Source organism: Schistocerca nitens, chromosome 5 (assembly GCF_023898315.1).
Source record: "Schistocerca nitens isolate TAMUIC-IGC-003100 chromosome 5, iqSchNite1.1, whole genome shotgun sequence".
Taxonomy (NCBI): domain Eukaryota; kingdom Metazoa; phylum Arthropoda; class Insecta; order Orthoptera; family Acrididae; genus Schistocerca; species Schistocerca nitens.
Window position 1 is genome coordinate 585,206,955 of NC_064618.1, and position 15,772 is coordinate 585,222,726.

A 15,772-nucleotide genomic window follows, 5' to 3' on the forward strand; every position below is an offset into this window, starting at 1 on the left:
CTCCGACTGGTACAACATTCAGTTTGTTTTTCCTGATGACGTCATCCTCCTGAGTAGACCCAGTACGGGTATCCTTCTAGTCCCCTTGAAATTTTTTTATTGCGCCAGTAAGTGTTTGGAACAGGAAAAGGACAAAAACGTTGCAACAGAAATCATGCTGGTTTTCTTTTTTATATGTTTTACGTCGGTGGTTAGCACACTGGACTCGTATTCGGGAGGACGACGGTTCAATCCCGTCTCCAGCCATCCTGATTTAGGTTTTCCGTTTCAGGCGAATGCCGGGATGGTTCCTTTGAAAGGGCACGGCCGATTTCCTTCCCCATCCTTCCCTAACCCGAGCTTGCGCTCCGTCTCTAATGACCTCGTTGTCGTCGGGACGTTAAACAACACTAACCTAACCTAACCTGTTTTACGTCTTATTTAGGACAACCAAAGATGAAGATGTACACGGTATTTGGGTGTTCAATACCTCTCATGAATAAGCATGTATGGTCTCAACCTAGTCATCAGATTGAACATCCAAAACTTACCAAACAGCCAAATTCACAGAGGTTGTAAGAAGAAAGGGAAACTGAAAATTAAGTTTCTAGAAATTGTGCTCAAATTGGTTTATGAAGAAAAATCAATAAATCATTTTAATCCTCCTGAAAAGTTGTAAGTTTTTTATTGCGCAATTAGATGGTTGGAGAATTACAAGGACAAAAATGTTCCAACAGAAATCATTCCTTGGACAATCACACCTACTGGCATCGTTTTCTAACAGTGATCAAGCAGACAATAGCACTGTCGGTCATCTTAAACGCAGTCATCTGCAGAAAGAATAATATGAGCTCTCGAATGTTAGTAATACAGTAGAATGGGATACGCAGAACACATTTTGTATAGAATGTCATGTGACATGGTTGATACCAAGATACGTAATGACATTATCTAATCTATATGTAGTCGAGTTCGTAGTGCGCTTTCGTCTACAAAATTGCAAACTTCTCCCACAGATCAGGTACGGTGACGCTTAAATTCTTTATTGCACTTCACCGATGTTGACATTCCTCAGCTATGTTTCGCATAAGACTGTAGTTCCAATGCTAGGAGAAGACGCGCAGTTGTGAGGCACAGCATTCGCAGTAGGAAGGAGCAAGATTACCTTTCTGTCACTTAAAGTGAATGCCATAACTGTTTATTCACCGAAGACTAGGGGCATTGCCTTCCCCAACCTCGTCCAAGACGAGCTAATCCTCCATCTCTAGTGACCCCTAAACGGAATGAAAATGAAGGGGAGTTATACTTTAACGTCTCAGCAACAGCGAGGTCGTTAGGAATAAAGCTGTAATTCAACTGAATAAGGTTGAAGTATACCTCCGTGACCAATTAAACCACTGTGCCAGGACTCCATGTGATCACTATATGATACGAATTTTCCAGAGGGCAGTCCTCATAGTCCCCTTGACCCCAAACTTTTAATCATCATTAGTAAGCAGTTTTGTCACAGATATTTCTTGTGTTCCAGGACTGTTACCCATACTGGACCAGACGGCTGGACCTCTACAGCGACAGAAGATGTCTTCCAAATGGTGCACTATGTCTGTGACAGCTACTCTTACGCTGATGGTTGCAATGGTTTTGGCAAACACCGAATTACCGGTACACAGCTCCATTCTACAAACTTATTCTTAAAGACAGAGTACTCTCTGCAGAGAGAGCGCTGTCTATGGTTGGTCAAATCTTATAGTATATCTTCTTTTTAGAATATCATTCTAAATAGAATGTGGAAAGTAGTAGTTCTTCTTGAGAATTAAGTTACTGTGCTATACTGCATGTTCACAGCATATGCATGACGATACTTATGAGCGTTAGTGATGGAAATGATAAGTGAAAACTCGATGTAATATTATTTGTCCTTTTATTACGTTCCTCGTTTCTATAGCAAGACGTTCCAAACAGTTCACACTCCAAATGTTACTTTTCCTGACTACTGTTTCATTGGCGCGTCTCCAAAGCTTCTGTAGCGGTCACGCGGTTCCAAACTGTAGCGCCTAGGATCGCTCGGCCATCCCGCCGGCCGTTGCTAATGATTCTGTCACCGTACCAATGGGGTTCTGCATACTATCCCACAAATGACTCTTATGAAAGTAGAAGATAACACTCCTCGTAAAGGTGGCCTCATCTGTGAATGGGATGGATGACACAAATCCTGGAATCGCGGTTGCCTGCTGAAGAAAAAACTTCTCTCGATGTGGAAAGTCTGTCGTCAGTAAGCCCCGCACACGCTGTAAGTGATAAGGGTAGTAACAATTGTCATGGAGGATGTTGCACACGGTCGTCTGGCTTATCCTCTACTGGCTGGCCAAATGACTGGTACTGACATGGCGGTCACCTTCCACAGTGTTAAACAAATTTCCCTCCAAGTCTGATGTCCGAACATTTCGTGTACGTACTTCCTGATTTCCTGCTTTCTCAAACGATCCTCTCTCAAACAAATGGCGAAATATTGTTGCAAACTTTGAATGCTGTGGTTGTTATCGCCGGGGATAGGTCGCCTGATACAAACTTACTGCCCGCCGCCCGTTGCCACTTGCCGTTCCGTTACTCAACACCATGTCGCCAAGCTCTTATTTCGAATACGTGAAAAACGCCGTATCACATCCGCTAGAAGGCAAGTCAGCGAGAGAAGTGAATCGGACACAACATTATCAATAACTATGGCAGCAGAAGGTGCTTGGGCATGACGTATGCGGAACATTACCACCCTCTTGGAGGAAACCATGCATACTCTGACTGAGGCTGCATGGTACACAGCGTATTAGGTCGCATTCACTGTAACAAATTGTGATTGAATTAATGGTGTCTAGCATGGAAATAATGCATTTCCGGACATAAGTTCATTAGACCTTTTTTGTTCCGTATCCTCTGATCGATCAGTCCCTAGTTTGTGCACGGTGGAAAAAATCACCCTGTATAAAAATATATGCATTTATGAATGAAAGTTTCGATAGCACTGGTAGGACATTTTTATTTTTATATATTCATTATATTCCTGAATCATCTTTGCCGCAGGGGCTCAAAAATGTGATCAATATGAACGAAACTTTGCAAGTTATACGAGTTGACCACTATTACCTCTGGAATATAACGAAACAACGAACACAACGAATATCCAGACAAGTCAGCAGTGATAGAATATGATTTGCCGACGAACACAGTATTGCACTCGATAAAGACTGTGCCAGACAACGAGCTCCTGTAATAAAAGAGGTGACCGAAATTAATGAAGACGGTAGCTTGTAGTTCAGTGACAGTTCGGGACAAGGCTATTTCGAGATGCAGCAGGAGCTGGACGAAGCCATTGCCTTATTTAACAATGGACAGAGCACCACTGACGTCACAGCTGGCACCAAGGCTATATACGGAGGAGGTAATCGATTTCATGACCGAGAAGTACACGGGTGAAAACGGTGAAAACTTGTGGCAATGTACCTACCTGATGTAACTGGAGATTCGGCGACATTCTATTAATTCATATAGTCGCGGATGACGTGTTCGTACACTTTCATAGAATTTTATAGACTTTTTTTAGTCTCGCCTTTCTTCTAATCGCAAATGACAGTCACATTAACAGATTATCTCTATCCGTTCTCAACTTCACTGTCACAATTACTTTTGTGGGTAAGAACTTATTACTGTTTTTGATGACCGCTTGTCACGCACCAAAGTAGTTACACTACAACATGTACTCTTTTCTTAGCCACTCCAGGCTATATCATCATGTTGTTGTTGATGTAATCCTGACATGAGGGCGGAAGCAAGTTAAGATATAGATTTGCCGTTTATTTCAGCTGACGACGAAACGAGAGTGGTAAAGATCTTAAAGTGAAGTGAAGTGTGTGGACTCGACGCTATTCTTTTAGACTGGAGATTCTAGGGTGTTCAGAGTAGCTTGCTCATCCTCGTATTCCAGCAATCAACTATCAGCTATACATTTTAATTATTTTCAGTATCTTCATTTGACGAAATGCGAGATGTTTCGTGTGTGTGTGTGTGTGTGTGTGTGTGTGTGTGTGTGTGTGTGTGTGTGTGTGCGCACGCGTGTGTGTGTGACTGCACGCGTATTTTTAGAGCGTCTTTCTGTTTTTAAGTGCCGTTAAAGATTTACTATTTTGCAGCTTCTATCCACACTCGTCTTGTGAAATTTTAGTACGGGTACTAAAGATTTCACTGTCGTGCGCCAACACCAACATATTATCATGTCTAGAGCAACACTTTTGTTTCCCTTAAGTTTCTTATTCATCTTATTTGTGCGATTACCATGACTTTCTTTAATTCGTTCTTTAGTTGTTTCGACTTTAACCAAAATCGATCCAGTTTCAAAGGAATACTTTTGGGCTGTCTTCTCTTCCTGATTGTTTCCACATATCTTGCCTGCTTTACCTCCGCTGGAATCCACATAAGATACCTGTGTTTAGTGTTTTCGTAATTGAAAATATTCCTGACTGTGTTATAGGCGCGGCAGTAGGGGACGCAGCTTCGCTGTTTCTGAGCCAGGTGACATTGTTTCCGGAGTTTACTGTCAAAGATAAATTGACTTTGTCAGAACTATAGAGCCCACCTTTCCCACATACATAAAACTTATTTTGCATGGTTGCTGCACCAACGGTTCTTCGGCTAAAGCGACTCTTCTGGTGCTAAGTATATCACCGGCATAGCCTCCAATATCCTCCGAGGACGTATACCCAGCCACCAGAGGATGGTGGTACGTTTCATTTTATAGTGTCTCCCGGGAGAGTAATGTTAATGTCAGAAACCTAATTACTGACTTAACGCTCTTTATCATCTCTTCAGGAAAGTACACAATATCGACAGAAGTAAGTAACTACTCCTGGATAATGAAGGCCCTCTGCAGTGGAGAGGCGAGTGAAATGGCAGAAGCCCTTGCACGCATTGTTTCTGAAACATGGGTCTCCCACGATAAACTGTTTACCTTCCGAGCAATGTGAGCATGCTCAAGGAAATAGGTTTCCACCTTTCCAATATTTGTAGTTGACTTTACTTAGACTGTTAACTACATTCTATTGGACTAGATCAGCGCCTGCCTCTCACACAGCCGCCGTGTATTGGAGCTGTACTGTTTGAAATTGACTATGTGCTTCGTGTTTTCGTAAGATTATTGTATCTAGTGCTGGATTTGTAATCACATTTTGACTACCGTGAGCATACTCTTTCACTGAAACCGGTCAGTGAATAAAATACAGCACAAGTCAGCATTTGTGTTACGCATTTTTTTAAAAGGACTAGATACAGATTGTTGCAGCATGAAAATAATGTTCTTTGTTGTACGTGTTTCAAACAATACGATTATGATCCAGCAAGTCTTACTGGGGAGACTCCGTGTGTTTCATGGGTGTAGGAAACAGAAAATAACATTATTCGAGTGAGTTCGCGATATGTGTTTGGAATGGTTCGGAAGACAGACCGTTAGTCCCGCAAAGTAAATTACTTTTTCTTCACTTTTCTGTTTTCGGTTTAGAACACACCTGTAAAGTTACAGGATCCGTGGATCACTAAATAATATTAGTGAAAGATTGTGTTCTTCATGGGTTTAGAGATCAAAGAAAGATTTATCGAGGGGAACTAAAAATAAGAAGCAGGAGCATTAAACGCTGTACGGGGTGAAAAAGTCGGTCAAGATTAAAATTAAAAATTGTGCATCAGCTTAAATTGATAATACACAAGAAGAAAACAACCATAAATAAAGAAGGGCACGAAATGATAAAAAACATAAATTATAGATGGTAACATTGCAGAATTTATGACTGCGATGAAATTGTAACACTACTCAGACAAATTATTTAAGAACACAATATTCCTGTACGCTAAATACTGAAAACAGAAGCGGCAATAATAATATCTAGTCGGTCGATTTTCAACACAGTCTAATATTCTTTTACATTTTCTGAAATAAAGAATGTGCTGACGAGCAGCTGTAACAAGTTATTTCCTCTCCCGGGAAAAGAGTGGTAACAGAGAGAAAGCCCTTAATCACGTCAGGCAGCTGAATTTAATAACACAGCAGATTTTTCGACGCTAGCAATAATTTGATACTGTTATACAACGTACTGAGGGAACAATCAGCTGAATGTATTTAAACACTAATATCCTCTTCTTTTTCAGCAAAAATGAACAATTTCAATAACACTTCACAAAAGCATTTCAACAATCTCAAACAGTAAGAGACTGGTTCATAAGTGGTGAACGGAGAGAATTGAATTTCTTCATTTGTCTACCACTAGAAGCTAAAATACCTTGAATGACTACAGCCTACATAAAAATTATCAAAATATCGCTTTCTGCACAAATATTGTATTATTATTTTTATCTATTGAGATTCCCTCATTACAGAGATTTCTCTTCAACAGTATTCCAATACACTAGGAACTTATTACGTATGTATTCAACACCATTTCCTCAAAATGTAGCTGGTCTTCATCTGCATCAGATCTTCTCATTGGTATCTGTACAGTTTGGACCAAGGGATTCTTCGTCTCTTTTTCCCCTCGATTTCTCGCCCCTGTACCATTTTTGCGTTATTCTTTCCTCCATTATCCCTACGTGTCCGTCCACAGTAATTTTCTTTGTGTCCATTACATTACATATTACTGCTTCCACTTCCATTATCTTTCATGTTGCTTTCTTGCTCTTTCCTTGAGATTCCTGCTAATATTCTCCGGATATTCATCATTAATACATTCAGCTTGTTTACGTTTCTCTGATTTGTTGTACATGTCTCTGCTCCATAAAGGACTATACTCTCTATTATCGACATGAATATGGGTCTCCTTGTTCTCTATCTCACACCTCCACTCCTTATACACAACTGAGCACCCCAATGATCTCGTTTCCATAACTAAATCTATTAATTCTAAAATTGAATTTCCCCCTTTTCCCAAAATTGACATCAAGAGGCAAGTATTCTCGAACTTCTCTATTTTTTCCCTGTATGTACTGTTCATCCAGATCATTTGAAGGATACTTTAATAAGTACCCATTTCATTGTGTTATCTGTTTTCCCTCTGTGGCTAATCTGCCTCTGGATCCCGGGATCCCGTGTTCGATTCCCGGCCGGGTTGGGGATTTCGTCTGCCCGGGGGCTGGGTATTTGTGTTGTCCTCATCATTTCATCATCATCATCATTCGTGACAGTGGCTGGATTGGACTGTGTAAAAAAAAATTGGTCGGTGTAAAAATTGGGACTTTGTACGGGCGCTGATGACCACGCAGTTGAGCACCCCACAAACAAAACATCTTCACCATCATCATCTCTGGCTAACAGTCTTTCCGCACACGTAACCTAATTTACTACCTAATGTTTCCCATATAATCGTGGGCTGGATCTGTCAGTACAGACTGTTCATTTTGCATTCACATGTCCTCACTTCAATAGTTCACCTGCTGTCCAGGAGCAAATAAACATTCATGGCTTTTGATATTGCAGTGTGTGTGTAATTCTTAATTACGATGCAGTGTTACTTCGGACAAACCACTGCGGCGAATATGGTCAGTGAAAATTTGTGCCGGACCGGGTCTCGATTTCCCGCTTGTCGTGATAAGTGGAAAATCCGGGTTCCATTATACAGCTGATGGTTGTCCATATTCGCAACTGAGAATACATTTCATTTATTTACGGCTTGCTTGCGCCAGGCATACTTGGATGTACCAACCAACCTAAAAGCTATAATTATTAGTCTGCAAACGAAGTAAATACCGATGTAATGTTGTGCTATGCGATGTTCTCAGTCATCAATAGAACTGTCTGCACTTATCCTTAATACCCTGTGTAATTTGGGTCCTTCCCATCTTGTATTATGATGATTGGGTCATCAGCAAGCCATTAATGGAGCAAAGATGTTCCATCTAATGGTTCAAAAATGGTTCAAATGGCTTTGAGCATTATGCGACTTAACTGCTGAGGTCATCAGTCGCCTAGAACTTAGAACTAATTAAACCTAACTAACCTAAGGACATCACACACATCCATGCCCGAGGCAGGATTCGAACCTGCGACCGTAGCGGTCGCTCGGTTCCAGACTGTAGCGCCCAGAACCGTACGACCACTTCGGCCGGCTGTTCCATCTCCAGTCTCTGATCCTATAATCTAATATTTACACCATTTGGTGAGACTAATATCTGTATACATTTTGAATAGCACTGACGACAGGGGTAACCTTTGCTTGAAGGGTTCCACGTCCAATATTTGCATTATTGCTGATATTTGTTTTGTGGGCATTAAGGCCATGATCCAAGGCATAATTCTAACGTATCGTCTTCCAGTACTGTCAGCAGTAATATATCATGCACTGCGACCAGGGAACCATCAAATTAATTTATCTGAAATTGTGGTTTCAGCAAAATCTAATCATTACTTTGCTAGTATATACGGAGAGGCCACAGAAATTCAAAAGCAGAAAAAACTTTAAGAGAAAAGAAGAAGGTTATAATATAGTGGGTCTTAGTGCCAAATACTTCCCGACTACAAGCTCCATAACATACGAGTACGTTGGCGCGACGACTGTATATTAGACAGCTGTCTGTTGACGTCACGAACGGGCAGTTGCGTGGATACATGTAAACAGTTCGGCTTGCTGAGCTTATTTGAGACTGAAACTGCTTTATGAATAGTTAAATTCTCTGACGATGTCTCGAACACTGGAAGACGAAACGTTAAGCAGAGAATATGCCTTGGACCACGACCTTGTGCCCGTAAAACAAATATCGTATTTTCTTTGTACGAGGGCGTGTTGAAAAGTAATGCAACTAGTTTATTTTTTTATTTCTCTGTCTCTGTCTCTCTCTTTTTCTGTTCGACTTTCCCGCTTTGCTGACGCAAGTTAGCAAACCTCTGCCGCTAGAGGGCTCCGAATTATAGCGCGCAACATGGCGGTGAGTGAGAAACAGCATGCTGTAATCAGCTTTCTTACGGCAGAAAAGGTGCCTTCAACGGAAATCCATAGAAGAAGGAAAGCTGTGTAAGGTGATGGTTGTATCGACTTCAGAAATGTGCGACGTTGGGTTGTTGGTAATAAGGGAAGCGGTGGTGCTAACGTCAACGTGAGTGATGGAGTTCGAAGTATTTGCAAAACTTATATAACTCCTTTGAGGATTTTACAATGACGGTGATGAAGCGGTTAAAGCAGGGAGAATATTCTTACTCCGTCAACAAAAATTAATATTATAACAAACTGGTCTCTCCTTGAGAGAAATGTGTTGGTCGCCACGTTCCTGTGTTGAGAAATAAATAGGTAGACATGAACAATAAAGATGTATTCTAATGAAGTTTGTTTTGTTTTAAAAGTATTAAGAGTTTTCACGTACAAAAATAGGTGGCATTACTTTTCAGTTCGCCTTCGTACATTTCTTCTACTATTTTGCCTAATGGATCCTTTATGGTTGTCACATGTAATGATTTCCAAAGCAGTTTCCTTGCAAAGGGATCATCTGCCTTTTCTAAATCTATGACAACTGATACAAGCTTTATTATTTTTCTTTATGTTTTTTTTTTTTCAGAATCTGTAATAATTTGAAAATATTGTCTATACATGATCTACCAGCTGTGAAACCCCGGTTTCCTTCTTGTGTCTTAACATTACTCTGTATATCAGTACTTTCCTTTCTGCACAAACATGTTACTGTTATAGCTAGCCGTTTGATGTAACGTGAAGTTTCATTACATGAACAATAAAATATCAAATGAGGGCTGATTAAACATAAATATTTTATGATGCGCACCGTGTCATCAAAGGCGAAGAAATAAGCAAAATTTTTTTTTCTATAATTGCGACCAGTTATTGTGAAACCTTGTTACCCTTTTTGCTTTCCAGTCTCTGTCCCTTTTCATAATTGAAAAGTACTTTTATTTTGCGTAAGAATTTCCACTATAAAGAAGAGGTAACATATTCATACAGATATTCATACCGAACGCCATAGCCAAACAATTCCGAAAACATCACATACAAGGGAAAATATTTTGCACCTGCACTATTTCTTGCTTAGTGTTTCCTTTTATCACCTATCTGGTCACTGGTATACAATGTAGTTTTCTACAGCTAGTAATAGGAGAGAGAGAATATCAAATTAACGCCATTGAGACATTTATTATGTAAGTTTTAAAAATGTCCTATCGCCGAAAGTGGTCTCGTGCAGAACGGATGACTATTGGGACAATATTAGTGCACAAGGGCATGGACTTCCAGGAAGGTATATGTGCGACAACATAGTTCGGGAGTTCACAAAACGTAGAAAGGCCTTATTTCCGAAGGAGGTAATAATGAAGACAGTATTCAGTGTCCATTTAAAGGAATGCCAGCATACAACATGTTGATGTTGCACCACAGCAGTCGTCCTAGAGCTTCCAGTCATCATTTTTTAAGCTAACTGTGGTTTTTCGTCGTGTAGTAAACCTTTTAGTGTGTTAGCGTCAATATTCCTAAACAGTTTCAAATGTTCACTTTGTAATGGAATTTAGATCTTTACTTCACACGAAGGCGTATATGAACCTTCAGTACTAAAAAAAAAAGTGTTCAGTTATTAACACGTTTTTGTTTCAGATGTTTTGTTTTATTAGACAGGTGTGGAACTTTCATATATAACTATTACAGAATGTCAACTCTGGTAATCTATCAACGTGAAACAAGAAAGGTACGACTGGTAGAATATATTTACCGATTAGTCGTGGTGTGATGACACAAGTGTAATATTGAAGGTACTGAAAATAGAGGTATTTCATACTGTTCTCTGGTAAGGGCTTTGTGAAGCTGCATAATGGTCTCTTCTCACGAAACCATCATATAACATCACACAGGCATGTAACAATATATTGTTGACAACTACAAAAGATCGAGCTTAACACTTAATTTTGCATAGTCATAATTATTCAAGAGTTCTCATATGAAAGAACTGAGAGACAACCTGCACAAAAGTTATCAAACGTGCTGCCGAAGTTAACGTCCTCATTATACCAACACATAACGGTGATCAGAAATAAAATGCCACTAACTAAAGGTTGTAAATGTCAAATTTCCTTCTAAGTATCAATTTGTCACAAAGTTTGTTTTTATTGCTTTGTGTTTGCTGTGCCCTGTTACATTTCGCTAGAATTATTACACGTTCCAAAAGATGAAGGAAATCATAAAACCACCTCAAATTTTTGGATATATCTAATGTACAAAAAGAGATAAATTGTTTTTAGGGTTCAGTATCAATTTATTATTTATGTTAAATACTACGCTCTAGGCTCCCTTGGTGGTTAAGAACTTTAAGCTTCTAATTTAATGCACTCAAAGAATACGGCCATTTATATCACCTGTGGATTCACTCATCAAAACCTACAGGGTACTTTGTAGACTTAGAACCACGAAATTTGGCAAGAAGCAAGGTTATTCGGTACAACTACAGAAAAATATTCGAAAATTTTAATTTGCAATTATATCACATAAAAAGGTTTTTTTCTGCCATTTGTTTTCCGTCTGTCTGTTAAGACCCGTTATTCCCAGGAACTGGTAGAAGTGTGAAAGTGAAATTTATTGAAATTTATGTCAGATACACTATGTGATCAAAAGTATCCGGACACACCCAGAAACATATGTTTTTCATATTAGGTACATAGTGCTGCCACCCACTGCCAGGTACTCCATATCAGCGACCTCAGTAGTCATTAGACACTGTGAGAGAGCAGAATCGAGCACTACACGGAACTCACGAACTTCGAAGTGATCAGATGATTGGGTGTCACTTGTGTCATATATCTGTACGCGAGATTTCCACACTCATAAACATCCCTAGGTCCACTATCTCGGGTTTGATAGTGAAGTGGAAACGTGAAGGGACACTTACAGCACAAAAGCGTACAGCCCGAACTCGTCTGTTGACTGACTGAGACCGCCGACAGCTGAAGACGGTCGTAATGTGTAATAGGCAGACATCTATCCAGACCATCACACAGGAATTCCAGACTCCATCAGGATCCAATTTAAGTACTATGACAGATAGGCGGGAGGGGAGAAAACTTGGATTTCATGATCGAACGACTACTCATAAGCCACACATCACGCCGGTTAATGCCAAACGACACCTCGCTTGGTGTAAGGAGCGTAAACATAGGACAATTGAACGGTGAAAAAACGTACACAACGTGGCGATCCGATGGCAGGGTGTGGGCATGGCGAATGCTCGGTGAACGTCATCTGCCAGCATAAGTAGTGCTAATAGTAATCTTCGGAGGCGGTGGTGTTATGGTGTGGTCGTGTTTTTTTATGGAGGGGGCTTGCACCACTTGTTACTTAGTGTGGCACTATCACAGCACAGGCCTACATTGACGTTTTAAGCACGTTCTTCCTTTCCACTGTTGAGGAACAATTCGGGGATAGCGGTTGCAATTTCAACACGAGAGAGCACCTGTTCATGATGCACACCCTGTGGCAGAGTAGTTACATGAGAATAACATTACCGTAATGGACTGGCCTGCACACAGTCCTGAACTGAATCTATAGAACACCTATGGGATAATTTGGAACTCCGACTTCGTGCCAGTCTTCGCCGACCGACATCGATATCTCTCCTCAGCGCGGCACTGTGTTAAGAATGGGCTGTCATTCTCCAGCAAACCTTCCAGCACCTGATTGAACGTATGCCCGCGAGAGTGGAAGCTGTCATCAAGGCTAAGGGTGGGCCAACACCATATTGAATTCCAGCATTACCGATGGAGGGGGCCACGAACTTGTAAGTCATTTTCAGGCAGGTGTCCGGATACGTTTGATCACATAGTGTACTAAGGTCTATGATCTCTTGACGGTATAAGAAATTTAAGCCTCTGAGTGAATGCAGTCACTTATGTACATAGTTTGTTATTTGCAAACTTACTTGATGAACTAGCTACATACATAAGGTCTGCATGGAACCTTCAAAGAGCGAGTCCTACGCGCACTTTACCGATTTTTTTTATTGTTATTTTTTCGACATGTGAGACTAGCCATTTAGATCGTTTGATGTCTCCAGTCTTTTACTCTTTTCTACAAGGCGTTTCAAATTCTTTTCCTCTGCAGTGCTGGTGCAGACTCTATGACACTGAAGCGTAATTTAGGATGAGGCTTTGTCCCACGAGGCGTCATTAGTGACAGCAGACGAGCAGCGAATCGCTGCAGGAAGTGTGCCTAATTTCAAGGAAAAGAACAAACTGTTTTTTTTTCTTACCTGGAAATAACCGAAGGTGCTACTTTGACGAAAAAGCTCTACATGAACCGATTTGAAAATTCCCAAATCTCAAGTCTCATTCTCATTTCAAGTGGAGTGCCGTATCTGATCCGAAGTACTCTCCGCTTTGTTCTCTACAGTGTCTTCCAGAGTGTAGTTTAATGCTGTTGTAATTTGAGATTTTTTTTTTCCTCTTGAGCCTCATATACAAAGAAGAGCTGCATACAGACGCATGGCCTTATTTCAGTCGCAGGACATAACAACAAAACTGTTGGAAAATTTTTCATTCGCACCAAGACTTTAACATCCTACACAATTTGCATTCACTGAGAACTCGACGAATATTAAGCGGGTAAAAATTAGAAGTGCACTCTAACAAACTACAGCTTGAGCACATTCGTATCAACAGACGAGTTCTTAAATTAGTTTATAAAATGCTCGAACAGAAGTTTAGCAGATAAGATAGTCAAGTACCCTCATTATTTGTGGTGTATGGATACAAATGTAGATGCAGAACAAATACGTCGGCAGGACGTGTATAAGGAGCAGTCAAATGACAACGAGGCAGATGGAAAAGAGTAAGTAAACTGTTTATTATTTTAAAACTAATCGCCATAACTGTTAACGTGGTCAGTCCCTTCAAGGAAAAATGTTTGCGGTTGCCTTCGGAACTTTGATTTTACCTAGACGTGCATCTCTGCATCCGAAGCAAATCGACGGCCACGATCGTCTTACTTCAGGGCTCACATGTTGCCAAGGCTGTTCGACTGTGCTTCAGAAGTTTCGCTGGGAAGCCCTTACACATCCTCGTACAGTCTCGATCTCTCCCCATGCGATTTCCGCATTTTTGGAGCCCAGGAGAAACACATTCGTGGCCATCGATTTGCTTCGGAAGAATAGACTCACTCCTGGGTACAATCATAGTTCCGTACGCAACCAAGAACAATTTTCCATAAATGCATTGTCAGCTTTGTTTCACAATGGAGTAAATGTATGAACGGTCACGACGATTATCCAGTTATGAAATAAAAGTTTACTGACTTTTTTTCATCTGCCTCGCTTTCATGTAGCTGCTACTTATAGTAAGTTTACAATATTAATGCGGGCAAGGAGACTTTTTAAGAGGGATGAAGTCTAAATCTCCAAATTTTTCATCTTTAAATGAGCTCTACATGACATTCTTGAAATACTCATTTCTGGAATTCTCGTCAACACAGTGAAGAGCATCGCTTGCGCTGGTAGAAACTCATCGAGGTCAGTAGGAAGAACGATCACAGTGCCGTCACATGATACCGAAACGACTTCAGTGCTATAAAAAAAAGAGCATTATGGCACACCAAAGGCACCGCCCAGAAGCTTATACTGATATTTCTGCTTTCTCTCGTCCAGTGTGGTCTTTGCACGCAGTGTTTCTCCACAGTAAGCAGTGGTAGTTGCCTCTGGCGCTCGTGTAACTGTCACCTACTGCTGAATAAACAGGTCGCTCCTTTTACGACGCGGGTGCCGTACATCGCATCTCGCAACAACTGACATCACATACGTTTCCAGTATCTCATCTCCTCAGTATCCCACGAATACTTTTGCTCCGTACCTACAATCTTTTAATATCCGTCTTCAAGGCCACAATTACTGATACGTTGTTAAAAATACATGAAAGTGCCACTGACATCAGGGAACTGGCAGTTGAGAGAAGTGAGCGGGTGAATGTTTTAAAAGATTTATTATAGCTTACTATGTAAACCACATACAGTGTTTGCATGAATCTTATGTGTTAACTATTGTCAAACGATATCTTATTCATTTTTGTTAATCACAACCGTTCTCAACTTCGCACTTGACGAACCATTTTAAGACGGACTGTTTGTGGTGAGCTGTCTTAGTTTCGGCACACATTATTGATGACTCTGATATCAGGGAAAAGCCGAAAAATTAAGTCCTTCCAAATCTGAAAAACTGTTTCAGGTTGCAACATGGTCATGTACCTAGAAACAAGTATTGTTTTCTCATTTGAAAGTGTTGCAGCCGCGTAAATCTTGTCAATACTGCATTCAGTAGTCTATTTATTACGTAATTGCTGTACTGCATACCAACAATCAGAAAGTGAAATTAAATTACGAAAAACCACCATCAGACCAGATACAAGTTAGAAACACTATATGTCACAACTAATACAAATTACCATTTTAGAGACGGGGAAAACTAAACTCAGTTCATTTGGAAATATAACGTGTTCCGTGATGAAAAAAAACCTCCCGTTTCGAGGTGAGGTACGAGGCGGTGCATGACTGACTAAGTATGGCTTAACTGCCCATACGTTATATAACTTGTTTTAAAAATACACAGAATTTTACTCAGCATAAAATATTGTGGTTGAGTGCTTAAAATATCCTAAAAATGGCTTCACAATATTATAAAGCACTTATATGTGTACTAATGCTTGTGGAAGGCGGTCTGTGTGGAGAACACATCTAATTTGCATCAGACAATTAAATTTACGTGTGAGACCGAAATAAATAAGTCTATTACTTTTCTAGAT

At 40.4% G+C, this 15,772-nt stretch overlaps 1 protein-coding gene across 1 annotated transcript in view; it reads left to right on the forward strand.

The window, feature by feature from the left end:
• Window positions 1–15,772, forward strand: part of LOC126260193 (uncharacterized) — a 71,182-nt gene that overhangs the window by 29,472 nt on the left and 25,938 nt on the right. The window contains exon 2 of the mRNA XM_049957471.1: window positions 1,508–1,641. Coding sequence (XP_049813428.1) covers window positions 1,558–1,641 — 84 coding nt within the window. The 5' untranslated portion in view covers window positions 1,508–1,557. The remainder of the gene's footprint in view (window positions 1–1,507; window positions 1,642–15,772) is intronic.